Raw genomic sequence first — 25,659 nt, forward strand, 5'->3', positions numbered from 1 at the left:
TAATGAATTAAGAACTTTTAAATTTTGTTTAGTAGCATATTAAAATTGATTCAATTTTTATAATGATTGATGATAAATAACATATTAATACTATAAAAAATATAATTTTTTATATTATAAAATTACTATCTATGCAAAATTGCTAATGTGATACAAATGTAAAAAGTAATATGGCATGAATTCGTTTTATTATATGTTTGGTATTATATAAATAAATATAAATATATAGATCGAAAACCAAAGTATTACAACACTGGACCAGGGATAAACATCATTGTTATGCACATGTCATGTGCTTTGCTCCATAATTCATTCAATTGCATTCATTTTTTTTATATTTTTTATTACATTTTTTTATTTTTTAATTAATTGTTAGCCGGCCATTATATTCCCAAAGTTTAAAAGTGTACGCAGGACTCATTTAAAAAATTTTAAAAGTAATTTTTTTGAGTTTTTAACTTATAAAAAATAGTAATATAAATATCTAATAGAATTTTTAAAATTAAATTGCGGTTTTACTTCTCTCATAATATTATTACTTTTTACTACATTTTTATAAAATAAGCATTTTTAGAACTAAAAATCTAAACACAAAATAACTTATTTATAAATTATTTTTAATATAATTATTTATTATTTAAACTATTTTTTCAAAAAAAATTTAATTAAATTGTTTAATCCAAACTAAACCTTAGTCTTATTTATTTAATTTTCAGTCTTGGTTGTGGGTAATTGTCTTGTTTCCTTCTTCTAGTGTCACTAGATGATGACTTGAAAATTGCAAGCAATAATAGATGAGGAATGGACTTAATTTACATATTTTTTGTATATATATTTTTTATATTTTTATGTAAAAATGAATTTTTTATTAATTGTTTTTAATATCAAAACAAAAAATATACAAAAGATAATGCAGGAAAAATGGTGCATATAACTTTTAAATACAAAAATTTATAATTAAAATTAGATTTACATCAAAATTAACTACTAAAATCAGTGACTAAAATAAAATATACATAAAAATATAAAATATATATTAAATATTAGTTAAACTACACATATATTTATATAAAAATATATAATAACTGATTTTAATGTGTAAATAGTATTTTTTAAAATTTTAAATTTTTTAATATAAAAATATTATTCGTATATTAAAATTAATTATCAATATATTTATATATAAATACATATGTGATTTAATTTATTTTTAATGTATATTTATATTTTAATATATATTTTTAATTTATATAAAAATATATAATGACTGAATTTGATAATTAAGTTTAGTGTACACATTTGATATTCATTTTTAATAATAACCTTAGCAATGGTTGACCTGCCGCGCGTGACCACAAGACAGGCATCAAAAGATTTTGTCTTAGTAGAAAGAGATCTAAATTAAAAGGCGATGCAGGTCTACAATCATCTGAGTAGTAGTTAGAGGTGCATTACGATAAATATGTCGTCTTCTTGTACAATAATATACGATGTATTCATCAGCTTCAGAGGTGAGGACACCCGCGAAACATTCACTGTCCATCTGTTTAGCGCTTTGGAAGACAAGACAATCCGGGCATACATGGATTGTCTTCTCCAGAGAGGAGATGAAGTCTGGCCGGCACTCGAGAAAGCCATCGAGAGCTCGCTAATATCGATCGTGGTTTTCTCAGAAAACTATGCAACCTCAAAATGGTGCTTGGAAGAGCTCGTCAAGATTATTCAATGGAGGGAAGATCACGGTCAGGTTGTCATACCAGTGTTCTATAGAACAGATCCGTCAGATATACGAAACCAAAGTGGGAGTTTTGAGAAGGCGTTTGCAAAATACGAAAGAGATCTTGCAGAGAGTGAATCCAACAGAGACAAGATAAGCAAGTGGAGACAGGCTCTCAAGAAATCAGCTAATATTTCTGGATGGCACTCCAGAAACTATGCGTAAGTATATATATATATATATATATATATATATATATATATATATATGAGAAACTCTATATTATTTTTAATTTATTTTACTTTCAGATATTAATTTTACTTGAATTTTAAATAATTTTATTGTTTTTAGTTTTTTATGTTTCTTTTTTATTTTTTTATTATTGACTACTTTTAGAATTAATTAATAATATTAGTTCCTTAGACGTTTTTATTTTGTTTTGAGATACCACACATGATTTATGAATTTGGAAAATTTGTTTATTATTATTATTATTATTATTATTATTATTATTATTATTATTATTATTATTATTATTATTATTATTATTATTTATCTGTGGTTAATGTTGCCTATATTGTCTTACCAATTTTTTGAAGAAAGGTATTTTAATAAATTTGTATTATTCATATGATCAGTTTAGTAAATTAATGAAAAAAGTGAAGTTACATAAAGTTTTAGTTTCAAAATAATTAAATTAGAACACATACTGGTTTGGTTACTTTAGCTAACTAAAAAGTGCTTATAGAGCAATAAAACACCGGCTAAGGAGAAACATTTTTTTTTTAATTCTGAAAATCTTATATATTAAAATAATAAAAAAAATCTACTTTAATAACAGTAGAACACTAGAATTACGTGAGATGACAATTAATCTATTTCTGGTGTTTTATTTTAAAATATTGTGATTATTTAATTTTCATAATTATGTTTATCCTATGTTTCTCAACTCACTGTAGGGACGATCATGAGCTCATCAGAAAGGTTGTAGATGATGTACGGAAAATGCGTATTCTAAAGCACCCCATTGTACCAACAGGCCTAGTTGGAATTGAAGAAATCCGTAAAAATGTTAAATTCTACATGAAGCAACACCGAGTAATTGGAATTTGGGGTATGGTTGGAATAGGCAAGACAACCATTGCTAAAATGTTATTTGCAAAATCCTTTCCTCATTATGACCATGCTTGCTATGCGGAAAATGCGAAAGAATATACACCTCAAAGGCTTCTTTCAGTGCTATTGAAGGAAGAAATTTCCACTGATGTAAGCGGATTCATGAGAAGTATTAGCAGCCTTAGCAACAAGAAAGTTCTCATTATCCTCGACAATGTGAATGATTATGATCAACCATTGTTAGAAGCAGTGTGTGAAGGGTACAAGAACCATAGTAGAGAAAGTAAACTTATTATAACAACAACACATAAGCATTTGCTTGAAAACAGAGTTGATTGGATATTTGAAGTTCAACAATGGAACGATTCAAAATCTAGAGAGCTTCTTAGCCTGAAAGCATTTGAGGAAAAAATCCCTCCAAAACCTTACGAGAGTCTGGTAAATAAGGTTGTTAGGTATGCCGGGGGAATTCCATTAGCTCTGAACCTTTTGGGTTCATATCTTCGATCTAAAAGCATTCAGTTCTGGGAAAGTACTTTGGAAAAGCTCGAGAAGCATCCAGATCAGCGCATTCATACTGCCTTTAGAAAGATTTATGATGAATTGGAAGACCTAGATAAGGAGATATTTCTTGACATTGCATTCTTTTTCCATGGAGAAAAGAAAGATCTTGTCACAAGCATATTAAAAGCCTGTGATTTATCACCGATAAGAGGAATAGAGGTCCTTCAAGATAAAGCATTGATTACTACTATTCCGTATAAAGAAACAATCGAAATGCATGGCTTGCTAAGAAAAATGGCTTTCGAGATCGTACGCAAGGAAGAAAAAGACCCTAGAAAACGTAGCCGACTCAGGGATACTGAAGACATTCGTGTTGTACTCAAAGATAACAAGGTAAAGAAGATGCTTTCTTGTTTTGCAGACCTTTTTATTTGGATATTATATCATTATATCATAGCTTATTTTGCATTTTTTGGTTACATTGTTTTTCAGGAGAGTCTTGATGCAGTTGAAGGCATAATATTAGATTTGTCAAAAATTAAAGACTTGCGTTTGAGTCCTGGCACATTCAAAAGGATGAATAGGTTGAGATTTCTAAAATTATATATCCCCTCAGGTCAGAGTTCTGGTAAGATGATCCTTCCTGCACACCTTGAACCGTTTTCTGGTAAATTAAGGTACTTTGAGTGGCATCAGTACCCTTTCAACACTCTTCCACCAAGTTTTTGTGCTGAGTTACTTGTTGAGATTCACATGCCGCACAGCCGTGTCAAGAAACTTTGGAACGAGAAGCAGGTAAAGATATAAACACACCTACTCATGAGTATCACTTTTTCTTTTTTTATTAAATTCAAATATGAAGATTTTCCATTCTGATGGCTCAGCTCCTTGTGTGATTGGAACAGGAACTCTATAATTTAAAAGGGATTGACTTAAGTGAATGCAGAGAGTTAGAAGAGCTTCCAGATTTGTCTGAGGCTATAAGTCTCAAATGGGTGAATCTCTCTGGCTGCGAGACTTTGCCTACTCTTAATTCATCTGTATTTTCCTCCAACGAACTTGTTTCTTTGATACTGGATAGGTGCACAAATTTGCAGTGTGTTAAGGCCAAAAGGCATCTGAAGTCTCTGCAGCACATAAGTGTCAAAGGCTGCTCAAATCTCAATGAATTTGCAGTATCATCAGATTTAATTGAAAACTTGGATTTGAGTAACACAAAGGTTGAAAAGCTGGACGAATCAATTGGGCAGCTACAGAAGCTCAAATGCCTCAATCTAGAAGGTTCAAGAGTCGAGCGTCTTCCAAAGCAGTTATCAACCTTAAAATCGCTTAAGGAGTTGAAGCTTTCATACAGTGAACTAGTAATTGACAAGCATCAGCTGCAAGAACTGTTTAACGGCTTATCATCTCTACAAATACTACATTTGAAGGATTGTAGTCACTTACTTGAATTCCCCGACAACATTGATGCCTTATCGAAATTGCGCGAGTTAAGGCTAGATGGAAGCAATGTTACCAGGTTGCCTGCAACCATCAAGCGTCTTCAAGAGTTGGAAATTTTGTCCCTAAAGGATTGCAGGTTTCTTGAGACACTGCCTGAGCTTCCATCCTCTGTCAAGGAGTTCTCAGCCGATAACTGCATCTCATTGGAGTCTGTATCAGCTCTAAACACTCTGGCAACAAAGATGGTGGGAAAGACGAAACGCATCTCCTTCAATAATAGCTTGAAATTGTCGGCCGGACACACATTGCATTCGATCATGGAAAGCATCCATTCAACAATGGTGAGTGCTGTATCTAGCAATGTCACGGTAAGAAGCTATGCAACCGAAGTCCATAGCTACAACTACAATAGTGTGGAGGTCTGTTTGCCAGGAGACACAATCCCAGAGCAATTTGCATATAAGACGGAGAAATCCTCCTCCATAACAATTGAACTCCCTGACTCCCCTTCCAACTTTCTTGGCTTTATCTATTCAGTGGTTCTTTCACCGCCTCATGGAATGAAGATGCACGGTGCCAAAATCCGATGCGAATACAACTTTGCAGGAGGCAAGAATTCTTCGTGGGAGGACATAACCATAAGTGAATTGAACTCGGATATTGTATATATATGGTATGATCCATTCCTCACTGACAAAATTCTTGGACAATATGGGACAAGTTTTCATCTTGAGTTCAGTGTTGCAACGGACACCAGGGAAGCTGATGACTCCATCACTATTAAAGAATGTGGTGTTCAAATCATAAATGAATCTGAATTGCAAAGATTTTTACTGGAATTAGATAAGAAGAAAAAGGACTTGGAGGAGGAATCATCAAAGCAGCAGTTACATGCACCACATGGATATCAAAATCACAGTGACAGCCATGTCCAGACTCCACCTCAATACTTGAAGAAAGAAAGACTTGATGAGAAGCAGAGCAATGTACTGGGTGCAGGTACACATTGAATATGTTTTTCGATATGTACTTAATAAAAAAATTTATTATACATCTTCAATAACCATTCAGTACAAATACTAAGAGTTCAGATAATTTTCATGCAGAAGAGAAGATGAAATTTGCTCCCAATGAAAACAAGACTAGTGGTGGAGAAAGCCATGAGGAGAACAACATAGTAAGTCAAAAGAATTTCTTTTATTTTATGTGAGACATTAATTTTTATATACCGACACTCTGACATTATAAAATAGTTATATCAGTCAATAAAGTTAGAAAAATAATTGTATTTCACTCTGCCATAATTCTTTACCGTTTCATAACATTATTGGTAGAAACTTTTATGATCTTGAGTTCTTAGAAAAGTATTGAAAAAGCTTTGTTGACTTCATTCCTGTTACTCAAAACATGCCATAATTACAAAAACAGGTAGAATCATTTTATACCTATTTTGCAATTACATTGTGCAGGTCAAAGGCAAAGGAAATGTAGAATCACCAACTGAATCTGAAGCTGGACCCCCTCTATCTATTGATTCAGTCAATAAAAATGTGTCCAAGGACATTTCAATTGAAAATTATTATGATCAGCCAAATGGTATGGAAGAGGTCAAAGATTTGAAAGAAAAACTACAAGAAGTTCATCATAACATGCGTGATATGACTGCTGATGAACCATACAAAGAAAAGCAAAAGGAACCAAATGCAGAACAAACGAAAAATCTTGGACAACAAAACATAGATGCTAAGAAACTGCAAGAACTACACAAAGAAGAAATGATTGATCATGCTCAACCCATTAATTCCAGTATAGCTTCGCACGGCGGTGAGTTCCCTTTAAGCAATCCCTTTCTGTCATTCATTATGCTGATGAAATGTACTGCTTAACAGAAATGTTCACCTCAGTTATTTATATTCAACCTCCATAACAATTCTGAGCAACACAATTAAGTAACAGAATCAACCACTTGATAACTAACTATAACTAGAAGTCACGTGGGCTCAACAAATAATCAAACATCCTAACTAACTTCTAGTTCTGACTTGACTTGCATCACAAGCTATCATGTAACACAGCACTAATCTAATAAAAATATTAGTGGCTACTTTCATATCTGAACCTATAACCTTGAATCCTTGAAATCACATGGAGATAACTATCACAACCTTCACTCTATATTTCTCTTCTTTTTAATTAAATTATCTAAAGGAAATTAGTTTTCACATTATCCGATTATAAATAAATGAAAAGTGTTTTAATGAGATAAGACTTAATTTAGCGTTAGAGTTTTCATTCAATAATCAATTTGGTCTTTTAAGTTTACACATGTGCAGTTTGGTCAGTGAGTCGTGAATCAAATTGATTTTTCTGTCATTAATCTAATTAATAAAATTCTTATCAAGTTGCGACAGTTAGTTTCACAACACATGTTTAACTTTGCCAAACACATATCAACTACCTTGATCTATTTTTTGCAGTGATCATGGCTCCTAAGTTGCCTCTGAAAGAACTCCGCCGTCACTTGAAGGCAAAGGTTGAAGCCAACCCTGAAAGAGTAACCCCAGCTACAAATTTAGCTATGGTAACTTCTCTTTCTTCCCGTTCGAAGATTAAAGGCAAAAGAGTAGAAGATATCCATTTGAACCAGGTTCCAACTGAAAATGCTTCTACTTCTATTGCACAAACTCATGATAAAATTGCCATTCCCTCCTTGGATGATCCTCAAGTTGCTCTGGAGTTGCTTAAACACTTCGATGCATCAGGGAAACGCCTCCAAATAACAGAGTTTGTGGACGATCATGTTCTGTATCCATATGATCATTCCATAACAAAAGACCTTGATGTTTCGGCACTTTGTCGTTGGCTTCAAGTTCAAGGGCTTCGTTCAGTGAGCGTTGCGAGATACGCAGAGATGAAGTTCGAAGCGGCCAAACGGGAAAGAGAGGAAGAATTAAGACTTGCAAGAGAAGAAAATGCAAAGTTTGAAGAAGCATTGAAAAGAATGGAGGAGAGGGTTTCACATGTTGAATCGTTGGAGAAAAGAGTTGATGATTTGAATACTGAGGTGGCTTCTTGGAGAAGTAAATATGAGGAAACTGAAAAGTCGCTGAAAGAAACCCAAAAGAAACTTGAAGATGAGAAAGATGTAGGAGCTCAGAGAGAATCTTATTGGAAAAGAAGAGAGAGTGAGCTGATTACGGAGGCGGCAATTCAGTTGGTTTGGTCGTTTGAAAATTGCAGGTCGCAGGTCTCCATTTTGTACCCTAACATTGATTTAAGTAGGCTTGGACCTTTCAAGGAGATTCAAAATGGGCAGATAGTATCCCCCTCTGATACGGAGGAGACTGAAAGTGAAGAAGACACCAGCAACTTTGACAATGGTGGTCATGACGATGCCCGTGGCGACTAAATTATTTTTGTGATCCCAAGATTTAAATTTTGACAGTGCCAGTCTTGGGAGGATTTTTTTTTTTTTTTAAATTAGGAGTGAGATTAGAGTTCGAAATTTTTAGGTGAAGATAAGTAGACCACGCCATTGAATTATATAGCTTGTTAGCATCTTGGAGGAACTAATTACGCACTCTTCAATTACTAATAAACATTCTATTTATATTATCTTACTGAAATATCCTTGATTTGTCTCATTTTAAAAATTTTAGTCTCCATTAATTTTTGTCTCCTTAATTTCGTTTGTTATATTAAAAATGAGATCGTTACAAGTATATTTACATTCAAAGATTCAAACATTAAAACATTTTGTTAAAGCACCTTGTGAAAACACCTTTTTAAAACTCTTGCTACAACATTGATCTTGTTTAACTTCTTATTGAGTTATGTGAAAAGTGATGGTTTATCAGTGGCTAAGAAAAGGGGGTTGAATCTTAGTCCTTTTTTCGCTTAGTAATTCTTGTTGTCCTTTAGAACACTTGAGGAGATATTTTTCAGTTTTGTCTTCTATGCAGCAGAAACAAAAATAGAGTAGAAAAGAGAGAAAATTATACCAAGATATATCTTGACTCAGCTGTTGAGTGCAATGCAGCCTATATCAAGTCTCCATCACAATAATGATGGAATTTCACTATAATCCTCTTTGATTACAGATACCAATTCTCCCTAGAAACTATCATTCCTATCCGGGACAAGTCCAGAATCTAATCCCCAATCCTGAACTTGATTTGGTCATTGCCAAGCTTTCAACTGCTAAGTGCTAATCCAACTTGCAAAGGGATTCCCACAGAATCATGATACACAACATAGATGTACAAAGGATCTCTAAGGACATCTATGACTTTTCTTTTAATTTTGCACTCTCTGTCTTTTTTCGCTCTATGTCTTTTTCTTACAAACCTCACTGTTTGCCTTTTACCATGAGACTCAAGACAGACAAAATTAAACAAAAAAATATAAAATGAAGAATATTGAAGGAGAAGAACTTCTGTTAGCTTAGGTAGCTATGTGAACATTGTGCTTTCACTTCTTTCCTTACTTCAAGTCCTGGTTGTTCTCCCTTATTTATAGAAGGGGAAACCTCCAAGGTTGAAACTATTAAACCAAGCTAAACTTCTTTTTCTTCAAGCCAAAATCGGTTCAGCCAGAAAGAGAGTAGAGATAACCGAATGTAAAATCCAACATGCAATTACCTATGTGTCTTCCCTTATCACCAAACTTCATCAATCCGAGCCTTCCATCTTGACTTACACTCCAAGAAGGATTCCTAGTCCTTGATGCTTCTTGATGCATAACAGCTCCTCCTGCTCCACTTTTGCTTCCTCCTTCACGTAGCCTCCCTAGCTACATTCTGTGATGAGTGAACACAAAAAGCAGAGACGAGCCATGTCTCTGAGATCTTCTTCCTCTGATCGAGATCTCCTCTTCCATTTTTGGTATGGAGAGCATGAGCTTACTTCATCAAATCTTACCTTATTTTGGTGAAGATCTTAGTTACAACATACTTTTTGTTTTCTTTTTCTTGTCATCATTGCAATGGTCTTGTTACTTGCTTCTTCTTCTCTACGGTAGCTTGTCATAGCTTCCATGCTTTCTTTGAGAAGTGACCGAGAGTGAGAAGAGAGAGTAGAGAGAAAAGAGAGAGAGGAAAGAGAAGCATTAAATAGATTTGAACAAGTCAATTAAACAAAATTAATTTTTTTTCCTTTTTCTGCTTTAGGTGGCGTGTAGCATTGATGATAACAATCAAATCAATTGTTAATTTCTCTCTCATTGTTCCCATGTGATTAATAATAATTGAATTAAATTTAGAATCCATCACATGAGAGAGAGAGATCCGTTGGAAACAAGAAGCATTTGCTTTCTCTCTTTTTTTCATTTCGGACCAAGCAAGCCAACAAAAATTAATTTGGGCTAATAGTCATAATGATTGAATTCTGGCCCAATAAACAAATCCTTGTTTCAGCCAAGTCACTTAAACATTTTAATCAAGGTTGAGTGTTTACAATCACATTAGACTTGTAATTTTTCTTTTTTTTTTCGGCCTAATTGTAAAAATCTGTACAGTAAAATTATTTTAATTATCATATATGAATTGAAATCAAATTAATAATTTTGTAATTAATTATTTTAATAATATTTAATCATTATTAATTTAAATTAGAATTTTCAAATTCATCAAAAAGATATTCGAAAACCTTCCCATTTCAAATTTCAACTTCTCCTGCTCGGATGTTTCAGATGCATATGAGACTTTAGAATTTTTAATTGTTAACATCAGCTCCTTGCTTTCAGCTACCCAATTCTTATCCTCATCTAGTTAGTTTCCTCCTTTTGCCGTCACATTCTTCCAAGTCCTTATTCAACTTGGTCCATTTCATTTGGATGGTTTTTGTTTGTTCAATAATAAGGTGAATTTGTTCGTCAAGATCTTCAACCTCTTTGTCAACACTTTTTGCTTGAAACTTGTATCGTTTCGTTTTTTATTTTAGTAATTCTTGCTGTTTTCTAACACCAAACATTTTCAGCACAAAATATTTTATTGATTGGATAAGTCATCTTTTAAAATTTTTTGTTATTTTATATTATGCACTAAAATTTTTGTACTTAATAATTTTGCTAAATATATTTGAACGAAGTATTGCTTAAGTTAGATAAGACATAATTTAGACTCCTACAAAATTTAGAAGTTAAGAAATAGGTGATGCAGTGATTTAAAATATTGCTCTCTTATTTAAGTAATAGTAGATTTGTCATGAAAATAAAAATAACTATTCTAATAACAATATAATTATTATGAAGGAGAATATATTTTTCTTTATTTAATGAAGTAGTTCCTTTAAAATGAATGATTTAGATTTGGCATTAATTGGACTTTTACAGTAACGATAAAAAGGAAGTTAACATTTCATTCAAATGATGAGTGAATGTCCAAAATTGCTTAAAATTTTTGAAGTTGGACGTAGATTGGGAGAGAAGTTGGGCACAATGTTAGAGATAGATAAATTTTCAATGAGAGGCAGAGAAATTAGGATTGTAAAAGCTAAGATCAATATTAATGCTGACAAGTAAGTGAGGGATCAGTTAATAGTTGTAGGACCTAATAAAAAGGAGGTAGAGGTGGCATTGCGCTATGAGAGACTTAGAAAGCTCTGTAGCTACTGCACAAAATTGGGGCACGAGGTGAAAAACTGCCATAATTTGCTGAAGGACACATAGAGTGCTAAGGTAAAAGAGGATGACATTGGCGAATGGGTTAAAGGCAGTCAAGTGGGAACACAAATTAACTCTAAAGGAGAAAGAACATTCAACAACTCAGCCCAGAATCAGAATAAGACTACTCAACGTAAGAAAAAGCCGGTCTTAAACTACTTATTGGAGGAATTTGCAGGGATGTCAATACAAGAGGGGGAATAAAGTTTGAAACCACAAAACACTGGTAATAGAGTAGCACCTAAGTCACCTTAATAAGCCAATTCTAGAACAGAATGCATGGAGGTTATCATAGTTAGTCAGTCCAATGCCAAGGAGGATGAAGGACAACCTATGCAATTCACTATTGGGTAGTGTCTCATAACAGAGGAAGGCAAGAAGTGGAAAAAATTAGCAAGACAAGGTACTAGAGGGTCAGATACTAAAGTTGGAACCAAAAAAAGTTGATGAGTGGTATAGTTGAAGGATCTACAAAAAAAGCAAGAACAGAGGATGAAAATGCAGTTGAACAGGGGGTGGAGGGTGCCAGCCTACAAATGGCACCCAAGGCGCCATGAGAACTATAATTTGTAATTGTCGGGGTTTGAGGAGACCCCTGACAATTCACACCCTAAAAGGGATATGTAAGTCCCACTCCCCTGAGATTGTGTTCATAAGTGAAATAAAGAACCAATCTCGACAGGTGGAAGCAAAACTCCGGACATGCAGCTATGAAAACTGGCATATTGTTAACCCGTCGGGAGTGCTAGGAGGACTTGCGCTAGCTTGGAAGGACAGCATCAATGTTCAAATTATAAACAGTTGGAAGGACAACACCAATGATTGATATTGAATCGAACTTGTGGTGTTCTTCAAAATTTGAGATTAAAGATTTGTGAGTTGATGGAGAAGATTGATATTGCTCTGGTTGTCAAAATCACCACTCGAAGATTTGTTTATCGTGTTCGCCATTTTGAGAAATCAATGAATCACAGAGTAATAAGGATTCAGATCTTCTTCCTTCTAACTCGTTGATCAGAACAGCTATGTTCACCAAGAAAGAATCTTGCGAAATAGCCTCTCATCAAACTCTATTGAATGAGTTTGAAGGAAGAAGTAAGAAAGGGGAAAATGAAATGTCGAAAGAAAAATTAGGGAAAGAAAGAAAATTGTAAAATTGGTAACAATTGGATCTCAATTCACAACTTTTTTTTTTAATTTGATTCACAGCTTTGTTGCTCTCCACACTCACCGTACCATGAAGAAAATCTCATGTCCTAAACTGTTCAACATATGATGTTGATGGTTTGATGAATCAGTAGTGTCATGGCCCGAACAAAGCCATGACTGACGTTCAAGGGATAAGTCCCTCAGCAAGCCAAACGACCAAATTTTCAGAAAAACTGATAGAATATCCTCTATTTCTAGGATCTTACCAATATAAATATTAACTCCCTGTATCAATAATAAACATCCATTTCCAAAGACAACAACAACAACATATTCCAATATATATATATATATATAGTTGATACCTAGAGTATATAGCTAAATCCATAAGTCTTACACAACCAAATCATACTTTTACTACCTAAACAGTTCAAGATTCAAAATAACATAACCCACACGAAGATCCTGACTGTGACATATGGAACATTGATATAATCTAAATTTTGAGTAAAGGTTTTATTACATAATTACTTAGCCCTTGAAAAGAAGAAGGACTCATCAAAATGACTAAGATCTACTGAGGGACAAGTGGAATGGAACCTGAAATGCTCCTGTATCTGAAAAATATGGGAATATAAGAGGGTGAGTTTTGTAATTCAGTGAGCAAACATTACATCTATAACCACACGAGACAATATAAAGTTTACCTTGAAAATTATATTTCCTTTCAGAGATGAGAAATTCATATTAATTAATTATGCAAACAAATAGATAAGTAGTTAAGCGGATGAATTGAAATGGGAGTTCTCATTCAAGAAGTCAAATCAAATCAAATATTACACACCTAGGGCGACTCCACTTCTAAGGGTAGCCCTTTCCTCTAGTGTGCTCGTACGGTATAACAGATCCAATGTGTGGCCTACACGTAGGGCTAGCAACGCCTCTGCTAGCTGAGGTCTGAGTTAGATGTATCTAAGTTAACATCATAACCGCCGTTAACTACGGTTTTCTAGTCAGAGTCTCTCAAACCAATCCAAACCAAATCATTTATAACAAATCTCTAATAATTATAACATATTATTAGATTTCCATAGTAAATAAAATATATATATATAAGAATGCATACTAAAATTTAATTAAAATTCAATAAAGCTAAATAAGAAAATATGTATGCTTTACAAAATATATAAATATCGCCTTGTATGTATTTTTATTAATTTATAAGTTTTACAAATTAATATCTATTTCAAAAATTCAAAAATTATAATAATCAAATATTTTCAAACTCTAAAAATAATTATTCAATATAAATATTGATAATAATATATTTAGAAACAATTATAGACATAATATCCACTCACAACTTGATTTCAAAGAACCAAAAGCAATTCTGAGCGCGTCAACGAGCTACCAAATGATGTCCAATAATTTTACAACTCTAAAAACATGGCAATAATAATATTTGTGAGCTACTAATATTGTCAATTAACATAATCTTACTCACTTTGACAAAAGCCCAAAATTTTCTAACTTAATAACCTTAATTTCGGATTTCGTTATACCCACAAGTATAGGAATGATAAAAAAATTTGAGATATAGCTAATTATTGAGTTAAAGAGTTATCTTGAAGTCTCAATAATAATCAGAACTCAAAAGTTGAACACTTTCTTCGCTCATTAAGTTAAACTCCATGATTTAGGATTGTCGAAAGTAAAATTTGAATGAATAAAATAAAGTAGAGAAAGAGAAAAAAGTAAACATAAAAAAATGAATTTAATGATAGTGTGTGATTGCAAGAAGAAGAGATGAGAAGATGAAAGAGATGAATATAAGTTGGAGTGTATTACGTGTGTGTGTGTATATATATATATATATATATATATATATATATATATATATATATATATATATATAAGGTATAAAGTTACAGATTTTACCATACAAGAGAGTTCCCAGTCCATCCGAAGATATATTCATGTGCATTGTAATTCACATTGACAAATGCAATTTGTGATTTTTGGTTTTGGTTGACAACGAGGAAAGGGATAGAATCTTTTGTTGACTCTAAAGCGCAATTGAAGTTTAATTCTCAAACTTATCTAATGGATAAGAATCTAAATTCACCGATGTAAACAAAGCGTAATCACTTCGTTTTATCTTTTAGTAACTTCATTCTCTTTTTATATATAGTGGCTCGTTCATCCGTGGAGTTCTCACTTCACTCTTCTAAATCCTTCTTATTTCTACACCTTTCTCGTCGCTAAGTGCTCAATCCAGAAGAGGGTTCTTTTGCTGTTGCGCACTCTTGGTAAGCTGCATTTTTTATTTTAGAGGCTATAATAATGAAATGTTTTTATGAATTATTTTCGTCTGTGTGTTGTCCTAAAACACGTGAGAAAGATCCTTTATTATTATTTTTTTAATCATAGATCAAATTGTTTTTAAATATCTTTTAATTGTTTGCCGTGATTTAATGTAATTGTGTATTTGTTGTGACCGGAGATGCCAAACATGAATACATCCAATAAACTCTTAAAAGCCTCTTTTTCTTCCCCCTTCTTCTGATATAATGTGGTGAAAGTTAGCAGAATCTTATTAGATAGTTTATAGGGTCAGAATATGAAAAAAAAATGTTTAAACAAATAAAGATTATCATCGATGATGCATGATATGGTCTAATATTATCTACACTGATAATACTGATATTTTGCCGGAACTCTTGTGCCATATATCCTATTGATTTTGTATACGCTGTTTATTTTTTCTTCACAATTTACAATGTTATCTTCCCACACATTAATTTGGTGTATATCTATTGGATGCCTGAGTAGGTTGTAGCTCTTTTCATGGGTCATTTCTCCGATGGACATGGCGTTGGAGATATCTATCATTTGACGGCAACGCGATGGCAACAATGGATTGTAGCAACTGTGATTTAATTGATTAAATACTGTGATTTAATTGATTAAATGTTCAGAAAATAGAAATAATGGGTAAGGATCTCTATCCTTAAAACACTATTAGTACTATTTTGTATAAATTAACATTGTTTGATATTTTTGTGTCTGATACGAAAATTTATGACTATAACTATTAACTAATGAAAACTGTTATTGTATCTTTTTTCTATATGTAAATTTAGTTTAACCTTGTTTAATAGTGAGGATTTTTCGAGTTTAAGCCATCCTTGTTTTGTGCTTAGTCGAAAAACGTGATAAAAATTGTATCGCATTCTTTTTCTTAAGCATTTATGACTTTATTCATATTCTTTATTGTTTCTGATTGTAATGTATTCTATGGTTATATTTATTAATTGGTACATTAGACTATTCTGTGATCAAAGTTGTTAACCATGACTATAGGCTTCTTTTATGGTTACAATTAAAAAGCATTTATTTATTTATTATTTTGAAAGTGTTTAGCATATTTGAATGCTACGTTTATGATTTATAAACGTGACACTAGCTATTTGTGTTTTTTTCTACCGTTACGTTGTTGCATTAGAAAGTTTGCCATTTTTCCCTTTTCCTTTTTCATATGTTCTTAATCATTTTTGTTTATGTTTATTATATATATATATATATATATATATATATATATATATATATATATATATATGGAAAAGTATAGGAGAAAGGTAAGTCATTGGATGAAATCTCACACCAATCTCACACTAACAAATCATTATTGATAGCTAGTTGATGGCTACCAATACAAATGTTACTGGCCCCTAGTATATATTGTATTGTCATACGTTGTGCAATAGTAAGTTAAAGTCTCTTTTGTACTAGGTAAAAATAAAAAATACCAAAATGTTTCAACAAAATAACAGCAACATAACATAATAATATATATTCCGAAGTAGTGTTCTTTACATTATGTAATTGTTTTGCACACTAAAGAAATAATAAAGACTGTATTAAGATTGAGAAATAAAAACACAAAAGCTCAACCATTTGAAGGATTTATACTGCATATTCAATTCCCTGGAGACATAGAAAAATGAATAAGAAAACATAACTTTGATGCGAAAATAAATTCTGCAAGCAGCAGCGTACATTCAATAGATATTTGTATTAGGATGGAGAGGGGAAAAACTTCCAAAAAGGGAAAAACAAACTATATAAGATTATCAGCAATCAAATGCTATCACTACACCACTGGCTGCCCTTTAGTGGTTGTTTTTAACTGCCGCTGAATGGTTTGATTGCGGCGGTTTCAACAACTGTTTAGGTGGTGTAGCTAAATCAAACATTTTATCAGCAATTCAAAGGCCATCTCCCGCTAAATCCAAAACATAGGAATTAAAATATAACAATATAAGATGCAGTTTATCTCTTTGGCACTGCTCGCAGTTGAGGCCTAGATCAAATGGTAAACTTAGTTGCCTCTTAAGAACTATACCACGTTGAAATCCTAGTTAGAACTGGGATTAAGTATAAGGACCTTGTGGATGTGTGAGTCGTGTAATGACAAAAAACAAAAGATGAGGTAAGGCCCAAAATCCGGGCCACTTGCTCCCGCCGCCTTCCAACAACCTTGCTGCCGTGTTGACGTGTGCCTCGCTTTGGGTATGATCCTCACTCTCCTTGCTCTAATTGTTTCTGTTTTTGGTTTCTGTTTATGATTCTGATTCAATTTTTATGTTTAATTGGTGCAGTCATGTTGCCCAGCTCTTCTTGATGTCACCTTTTGGTCTGCTTCCTCATCCCTCGCGCCTTTTCTCTTTTTATGGTATGTTCTTAGCTTGATTCGCTATTTTGCTCTATTGGTTTTGCTTCTAGTTACGGTTTTGATTGTAGGAAAGTTGAAGAGTTACCGCTTTCAAAATCTTTTTGATAAGGCTTTTGTTTGCAATTCTGTTATAGAAAATAATGCTATTCGTACTGATGCTAAGTGCTGAAGTTGACTTTCTTAATTTGGTGGTGATTTATGCATTAATAATTTCATAACAAATTTGATTATTTTAGTATACGTAAGTTTTAGAGGTAATATATATATATATATATATATATATATATATATATATATATATATATATATATATGTGTGTGTGTGTGTGTGTGTGTGTGTGTGTGTGTGTGTGTGTGTGTGTGTGTGTGTGTGTTTTCCTTGACTGCATTGATAGTTAACAACATGTTTTTGGTGTAATTTTTCGATACAATAAAGGTTCAACTTATAGCTTACTCATATATATGTATATTAGTCATCAAAAAGTGAATTTGGTTTACAAATTACTAACAATTTGATTTTGTTTTTTCTAGGATTTTTTTTTTTAACTTTGATGAAGATAGTAGCTACATGATCAAGAAAATGATCTTGATAAGGGTAGACAAAGTCTAGAAGAATTGTACACTTTTGAAGTTTTGATACAAGAACTAATAAAGGACAACACCGACGTAGAATGCAAAGTTACTCCTCATGCAAATGTTACAATAGAACCACTAAAATGCATTATTTGAACTGAAAGAAGGCAAACTCGAACAAAAGAAAAAACTATAGTGGAGGGAAAAGAATTTTAGATATTTAAAGTGTTCTGTTTAGTTAAGTCCAGTTTAATTTCAATTAACTTAATTTTCTATCGCTTATTTAACGTAGATATGTTTGTATATGTAAGTCATAGTTCCCAAGTGAAGTCATTGTATATACTTATTTTGTATATAATAGATTTTGAAATTGTCTCCCTTGCATAATCTATTTTGAGATTAATAATAAGCGATACACACTTATTTTTTTTTTCTTAGCAGAATTAGTTCATTAATTTGGTTTTTTAAGTTGAAATATTTATTATCAAACAAGCTCACCTATAAAACTCCATGATATGTATTTAGTATAGAGTGTATACTACTTTAAGTTTTCATGGCTACTTCAACTAGGGCTGATCTACAACACAAATCACTATGGACTTATATTCTCTCTATTAAGCCATGGATAAACATTTTTAATTGAGCTTAACTCAATAGTGATTGAGGATTTAGCAGAGCAGTTTAATTTAAGATCAATTCTATGGCTATGAATTGATGCCTAAATTTTTTATGACTTACTTTTTGTAATAAATTTTAATTTTTTAAAGTTATTTATTTTTGTATCTTTTAAATTAAATATTAATTTTTAACCATTTTAGTAAGTAGACATCATAACATTCACCTTAATTTAATCGATATAATAATTCTAAATTTTGTTGCTATTTACATTAAAAACTAAATTAACTTTTAGAAACACAAGCACGATTAACAAAATATATCCCATGTTTATTTGCTTCAAGTTCATCATTGTTTTCATAGATCAAATCAACACAGGCAATATGAAGACTACCCAACATTTGTTGCATAAGCAGTATACAATGATGGTAATCCTTCACAGAAGAAAGTGATAGTTTCACAACGGATAACTTGATTTGTGAGACTTTATTCCACCTAAAATATAGGTAAAGAAATAAGCTACACATCAAACTTCAAAAATCATACTATAATCAAACAAACAAGTTCCAAATCAATGATAAGTCTTTTTTGGCTGCCTCACTTTCGATACGGGATGGTGAGACAGGGGCATCTCCATGTTCATCTCTTGATCTCTTCGTCATGATCAGAGGTGTACTCCGGAGTGTCGGATTCCTCTATAGATAGGTTGGTACAATTAATGAGTATTTTCAAGTAGTCATAACGGCGTTTGTTGCGTCGCTCAATCTGCTCAATTCTTCGGTTTTGCCGGTCTATCTTCTCAATAAGCTCAAGTAACAACTGGTGAATAGATTGTTGTGGTGCATGTGGTGCTGCTAGTAGAGGATTGATGGATGGCTTGAGAGCTCGCGCCTTTGGTGGTTGACTTTATTCCACCTAAAATATAGGTAAAGATATAAGCTCCACGTCAAACTTAAAAAATCATACTATAATCAAACAAACAAGTTCCAAATCAATGATAGTCTTTTTTGGCTGCCTCACTTCCAATGGCCATGGGATGGTGAGACAGGGGCGTCTCCATGTTCATCTCTTGATTACTCTCTTCGTCATGATCAGAGGTATACTCCGGAGTGTCGGGTTCCTCTATAAGTGGATTGATACAGTCAATGAGCTTTTTTAAGTAGTCATAACGACGCTTGTTGCGTCGCTCAATCTGCTCAATCCTCCGGCCGGTCTATCTTCTCAGTAAGTTCAAGTAACAACTGGTGAATAGATTGTTGTGGTGCATGTGGTGCTACTGGTTGTGGATTGATGGATGGCTTGGGAGCTCGTGCCTTAGTGGACGCCTTTCTAGAGCCTTTCTCCTTTCCTTTCGTGGTCCTCATCCTGAAAAGGAGGAAAAAAAAAGAAATATTAAGTTTAGAGAGAAAGACACTGGAAGTAAGAGAATGCAAATGAGAAATAATGCCAACTAAAAGTAAGGTGTTTCAAATACATGGTAGCTACAATATATAAGTGAGAACTCAACAAAAGCATTGATGCAAATCACCAGCACTTGATGCAAGAGTGAAGAAAGCATATAAGCATAAGGCATGAAAAGAGTGATCTCAAGTATCAATATCAACAATGAAAAACACATGCAAGAATAGTTAAAACATGAGGAAAGTATAACTCCAAGACAGTTAGGCATAAAAATTGAAAAGAATGGAGTTAGATCACCAATTCATGCATGATGTTACAAGTATAGCAAGCCATCAACAATAAGATTCCCCATGAAAAAGTATAGTAATGCACAAGGAATGCAAGTGTGATGAAAAAGTAGCAAAGATTTGCGAAAAAAAAAAAGCCGACATTGAGGCAAAGTTTCATTGATTCTTTTTCACAAACATTTGGTGGGCATATTATAAATAACAAGTAACTTGCCAAATCCAAAGTGTACCCAAAATAAAATATCAACTACCATAGCAACACCAAACAATATACAATTAATCAAAAGATACCACAATAATCCACCATCTCATAAAAATTGAATTTGAAACTTTAACACAAAGGTAAGAATATAGGAGGAAGAAAGAAAGACTAAAAGTAGACTACAAATAACAAAACGAAAATATAACTAAGAGCAATCAAAGTATTTAAATGCAATATACAAAAGAAAATTAGAAAATAAAAGAGGTGGAGAAGTGAGACCTTAAAAAGAAGGAGAAGAAAAATGAAAAGAGGAGAAATAAGAGAGGAGATAGGATCGTCGGAGGTGGTGGTTGCCGGTGGTGGTGGTCCGCCGGACACGAAAAATGGGAGAAGAAAAGTGATGAGAAGAAGTAAGAGAGAGAAAGAAAGAAAAGAAGAAAGAAAAGAAACAAGAAGAGAACAGAAGAAATAGGGTAGCGCGCGGCTGTAATCTGCGTTCGCAAAGCGACGCGATCGCGTCGTCTACGCGTAAGCGTCGAAAGCACAACTCTCTGTTAGGGATGCGGCAGCACAAACCCAGCATAAAAATTTCACAATCCAAAATTTATAGAGGGACGCGTAATCAAGGATGTTGGCTCCTTGTCACATTTATAGAAACTGGAGACCCTTTACCATTTCTGGTTAGTTGAAGGATATACCTTCGGATGGATGAGGATGATCAATTGTCTTGAAAAAATGCTAAGTTTGTGGTGCATCTTCTTCGACTTCTTCTTCATCTGGTTCGATTGATCAATTGAATGCTGAAAAATATGATGTGTTTATCAGCTTTTTAGAGGCAAGGACACTCGCACCAATTTCACTTGCAATCTTCACAGAGCTTTGTCCCAAAAGCAAATAAAAACCTTCATCGATTATGAGCTTCGCAAAGGATATGAGTTATCGCCTGCACTCTCCCCGTGAGGAACTTCTAAATGTGTTAAGATTGAGTTATGGTGGATTAAATTATGAGAAGCAACAGATACTTCTAAACATTGCATGCTTTTTAAAGGGAATGTCAAAAAAAAGTGTAGTTGATCTATTGGACTGTTGTGGCTTCTATGCGGTTATTGGCATGAGATCCCTTCTTGATAAGGCTCTTATAACTATATCAAGTAACAATACTGTGGAGATGCATGACCTGATACAACAAATGAGTTGGGAAATTGTTCGTCAAGAATCTCCTGGAAAACGTAGTTGTCTGTCGGATTTTGACGATGCTTGTGATGTTTTGAAGAACAATAAAGTAAGAAAAAGGTACTACTATTTTTTAGGAAGAAAATTTAGTCAAATGCACTGATGTATTTTACTTAAACTCCTTGACAATAATTTAGTTTGATTTATTTTCCTTCATCTGTTAGGGAACTGAAGCAATTCATGGCATAATGTTAGATATGTCTCGATGTAGAAATCTATGCTTAAGTCCAGACACATTCAAGAAGATGCCTAATTTAAGATATCTCAGATTCTTCACCTCCTTAGACATTGATGGAAGATTATGTGATCTACATATTCCTACAGGGCTAGAGTCACTTCCTGATGAATTAAGGTACCTTGAGTGGCATGCATGCCCTATTCAGTCCTTGCCATCAAATTTTTGCCCAGAAAATCTTGTTACTTTACGCATGCCACACAGTCAATTTAAAAGACTTTGGAGTGCAGGTTTGTTCACATAATTTTCATGCTTTAAATTTTATTTGAAAAATGGAATGTGATTTTTGTTGTTTCAACTTTCAAATGATTTACCATTGTGGGGTCTTGGTTTGCATTGTTGCAGAATCTTGTTAATTTGAAGGAAGTAGACCTAGCTGAATGCCGTGAGTTGATTGAGCTCCCAGATTTCTCCAAGGCATATACTCTTGAAAGTGTAGATCTCTCCTATTGTAGAAGTTTGCGGCATGTCCACCAAACCATTTTATCTCTTGGCACACTTGGCTATTTGAATCTACACAACTGTAAAAAGATTAAGGCACTTGAAAGTGAAATTCATCTTAGATCTCTTCAGCAACTCCATGTTGAGGGTTGTTCAAGTCTAAGGAAATTTTCTCTGTCTTTAGAAGTGGAGTCATTGAATTTCAGTTCTAGAGTCAAATTATCACACTTATCCGTTGGGTGTCTCAGCAAAGTAAAAGATATGTATGTCAATGGGAGTAAACTTGAGAATCTTCCAGAGGAGTGGTGTTGCTTGAAATATCTTAGAACACTTTAGCTTCATAGCTACAGCGGAGTAGTGTCCAAGCAAACCCTCCATATCATATTTGATGGCTTGCAATACTTGCTACAATTGACTTTGCTCGACTGTCATGGCCTGTTTGAACTTCCTGACAACATCAACTGCTTATCATCGTTACAAATATTAGAGTTGGATGGAAGTGCTATTGAGAGGTTGCCTGAGAGCATCAAGCATCTTTCAAGGCTTGAAACACTGTCATTGTGGAATTGTAAGAGGCTTCAATGTCTGCCAGAGCTTCCATTATCAATTATTAATTTGAAAGCATTCAACTGCTCATTGGTTCAGATGGTAGCAAATAGTTCAACCAATTCTAGGCCACAGTAACAAGAGTGAACCAGTACTTCATTCCAAAATGTTGCAAGTTTGGATGAAGGGAAATGCATTCATTTATTCCGTCAAAGTACAAGGAAACTAGTGCATGCATATGAATTTAGACAAAGAGTAGGAGGAAGAGCAATTGGATGGCCTAGATATCTTAGAATCATTTACCCAGACAACAGAATACTAAATTGGTTCACATATCAGACAAAGGGATCTTCCGTAACCTTTGAACTTACTCAGCCTTTGGATCGCTATTTTAGTTTCCTTCTCTGTGTTGTTCTCTCTCTGATCACGACCTCTGATGCTAAATATCTCCAAATCCGCTACAATTGCGGTAGATACTCTAAGGGTAACACTTTTCCAGATAGCTTTGTTATTATGGAGGAGGATTGGGATTTCCATCATGTTTTTATGTCATTCATTCAGGACAGCATCTTGGATCACATAAAGCAACAAAGAGTAAACCAGAGTTCTATCAAAAAAAGAAAAAGAAAACATAACCAGAGCATCTCTTACGGTTGCAACCCAAAGATCACACTTGAATTCTTTACTTGTTGCACACTTGGGAATGTTAACAACTGGTTTATTCAAGAATGCGGGATCTATCCGCTTAGCACACAGAATGTAAGGTTGGAGTTGGAAGACTAGCTCCTCCGGACGGGTAAGAATTTCTGCCTCTTTTAAATTTGATTACTCCGGTTTTCCCTATGGATTGTACCAAACTATATAGAGACTTGACAAGTCTTCATGGAAAATGAGATAACTACTTAGCTAGAAAGCAAATGATAAGCTGACATGTTATTGTTACTGAATTTGGAGAGAAAAAATTAAGAAAATTAAAACACATTGTTAAAACTCTTCCTACAACATTACTCTAGAATAAGGTTTTTTAACTTACTAACTTCTGTGAAAAGGATGTTTGAAAACCTTCCCATTTCTCATTCAGCTTCTCCTGCTTGGATGTTTCAGATGCATATGAGACTTTAGAATTGTTAATTGTCAACATCAGCTCCTTGCTTTCACCTACCCAATTCTTATCCTCATCTGTTAGTTTCCTCCTTTTGCCATCACATTCTTCCAAGTCCTTATTCAACTTGGTCCATTTCATTTGGAATATTTTTTCTTTGTTCAACAAGAAGGTGAATATGTTCGTCAAGATCTTCAACCTCTCTGTCAACACTTTCTGCTTGAAACTTGCATTGTATTGTTTCATTCTTTCTTTCGGTAATTCTTGCATTTAAATTTTGCATGACTGAAGTATATATTAATCAATAGAATCTATCATTTCAAAGCTTTTTTGTAATATATTATAAGTGTGTTGTTAAGTGAGTGTTCCATGTGCTCTAAAGAGAACTATAAAGTATAGACTAGATCAAATCATGGCAAAGTGTTCTTTTTGAAGAGAACTACAAAAACTAATACTAAAAAGATTTCTTCGTTGATATGGATACTTGATATTCGCGTTCTCCGAAAGATTATGGGTATTTGATAAAATGGTCCAACCATCACTTAAATGTCAAACATATGTTCACGACCACAAAGACTTTAGTTCTTATGTGATCTATTTTGTTAACGTCAAAATATTTTTAGTACTATTTTAGATGTTTACTCAAATTTATTTAACCTATTTGTATAAAAAGAAGTAATTTTTTTTAATTTGAAGTCAATATAAATAGCTAGTGGTTACAAATGGTATAGGTAGAGTATGATAAAGTTTTAAAAAAAATTAAAGAATATTATAAAACTTAAACTTGATTTAGAATCAAATACGATGCAAATAGTTCTTATCAAGTTAGAAAACTCATAAAGCTATTTGGCAAGTTGTCTAACTTCCATAATTAAAGATTACAACTTGATAAACATAAATGTAAAAAAAGATAATAGTACATACAACTTATGTAATTTGTGTAAATGGTTCATAATGTGCAATTTGTGCACAACCACTTAATCAACTTATAAACCAAATACACCTCCATAAAAACCTATATATAGGTGATGTATTTGTTTATTGTAAGATAAGTTTCTTTTGTTTAATGTTAATGTGAATGAAAATTAAGAGAGAAAAATAGTGAAGTTTAAATTCCTATCCCTTATTTTCATAATATATAAAAAAATATGGTAAACTTTTTTGTTGTATTTTCATCATTTTATCATATTATTTTTATTATTATTTAAATTCTTATTCAATTACATTTATTTTTTGTCTACAAATTTTAGTTGCGTTATTTTATTTTTATTAACTCTAGTATCTAATAACTTGTGGTTTCAAGAGTGCCACCCAAAAGTATTTTTGGTACCATTTTAGATGTTCACTCGAATTTAATAATTTTAAAATTTGTTGCTGTTTATATTGAAAACTAAAATAACTGTTAGAATAACAAGCACTATTAACAACAAAATATATTTACCCAACTTTATTTGCTGCCGAGCAGAAGAAAGTTGGCAGAAGGTGATTCAAATTTATCATTGTTTTCAGAGAACAAACATATGATACAGGAAATAGGAAGACTTGGATATGTTATTTGTCCGTTGTTATTGTCACAGTGTAAATTAAGTCATGGCGCTCATAGAAATAGTTTTTTAGTAAGTCTAACAAATTTAAATGAGATAAATAAAAAGATTATAAGTATTTTTTTTTATAAATTTATAAGTTTTAGAATGAATAATT

The 25,659-nt window shown here is 32.9% G+C and overlaps 2 protein-coding genes and 1 long non-coding RNA gene across 7 annotated transcripts; 2 read left to right on the top strand and 1 right to left on the bottom strand.

Annotated features, from left to right (window-relative positions):
- The first annotated feature begins 1,282 nt into the window (after positions 1-1,282).
- LOC112710165 (disease resistance protein RML1A) lies at positions 1,283-8,406 on the top strand. The gene is made up of 7 exons (XM_025762287.3): positions 1,283-1,938; positions 2,677-3,730; positions 3,830-4,132; positions 4,243-5,779; positions 5,887-5,957; positions 6,250-6,604; positions 7,258-8,406. Exons 1-7 carry the CDS (start codon positions 1,463-1,465, stop codon positions 8,187-8,189), a joined length of 4,728 nt encoding a protein of 1,575 aa, XP_025618072.1. The 5' UTR covers positions 1,283-1,462; the 3' UTR covers positions 8,190-8,406.
- Positions 8,407-18,820: 10,414 nt separating this feature from the next.
- LOC112710166 (uncharacterized) lies at positions 18,821-21,233 on the bottom strand. Of its 4 annotated transcripts, none has more exons than XR_003156723.3 (3): positions 21,100-21,233; positions 19,532-19,876; positions 18,821-19,426 (listed from the first exon to the last, which is right to left on the bottom strand). It is a non-coding gene; the product is annotated as an uncharacterized lncRNA (long non-coding RNA). The 4 variants fall into 4 exon arrangements; XR_003156724.3 differs by lacking the exon at positions 21,100-21,233 and adding an exon at positions 20,681-21,021; XR_003811602.2 differs by lacking the exon at positions 21,100-21,233 and adding an exon at positions 20,491-20,596.
- LOC112710167 (disease resistance protein RPP2A-like) lies at positions 20,652-24,313 on the top strand. Of its 2 annotated transcripts, XR_011865309.1 has the most exons (4): positions 21,370-21,694; positions 21,799-22,099; positions 22,215-23,652; positions 23,961-24,313. XR_011865309.1 is itself a non-coding variant. In XM_029288872.2 (3 exons), the coding sequence occupies exons 1-3, from the start codon at positions 21,315-21,317 to the stop codon at positions 22,223-22,225; spliced, it is 681 nt and encodes a 226-aa protein (XP_029144705.1). In that variant the 5' UTR covers positions 20,652-21,314; the 3' UTR covers positions 22,226-23,763. The 2 variants fall into 2 exon arrangements, 1 of the variants encoding a protein (XP_029144705.1); XM_029288872.2 differs by lacking the exon at positions 23,961-24,313 and having other exon boundaries at positions 20,652-21,683; positions 22,215-23,763.
- Positions 24,314-25,659: the final 1,346 nt, after the last annotated feature.

Source organism: Arachis hypogaea, chromosome 9 (assembly GCF_003086295.3).
Source record: "Arachis hypogaea cultivar Tifrunner chromosome 9, arahy.Tifrunner.gnm2.J5K5, whole genome shotgun sequence".
Taxonomy (NCBI): Eukaryota; Viridiplantae; Streptophyta; class Magnoliopsida; order Fabales; family Fabaceae; genus Arachis; species Arachis hypogaea.

What these genes read in the sequence shown, in the direction of transcription:
- LOC112710165 (XM_025762287.3), top strand. Translation starts at nt 1,463, where the DNA reads ATGTCGTCTTCTTGTACAATAATATACGATGTATTCATCAGCTTCAGA. An exon ending in TTGTACTCAAAGATAACAAG is followed by an intron (nt 3,731 to 3,829) that starts GTAAAGAAGATG and finishes ATTGTTTTTCAG; the next exon opens with GAGAGTCTTGATGCAGTTGA. An exon ending in AACTTTGGAACGAGAAGCAG is followed by an intron (nt 4,133 to 4,242) that starts GTAAAGATATAA and finishes TGATTGGAACAG; the next exon opens with GAACTCTATAATTTAAAAGG.
- LOC112710167 (XM_029288872.2), top strand. Translation starts at nt 21,315, where the DNA reads ATGAGCTTCGCAAAGGATATGAGTTATCGCCTGCACTCTCCCCGTGAG. An exon ending in ATGTTTTGAAGAACAATAAA is followed by an intron (nt 21,684 to 21,798) that starts GTAAGAAAAAGG and finishes TTCATCTGTTAG; the next exon opens with GGAACTGAAGCAATTCATGG.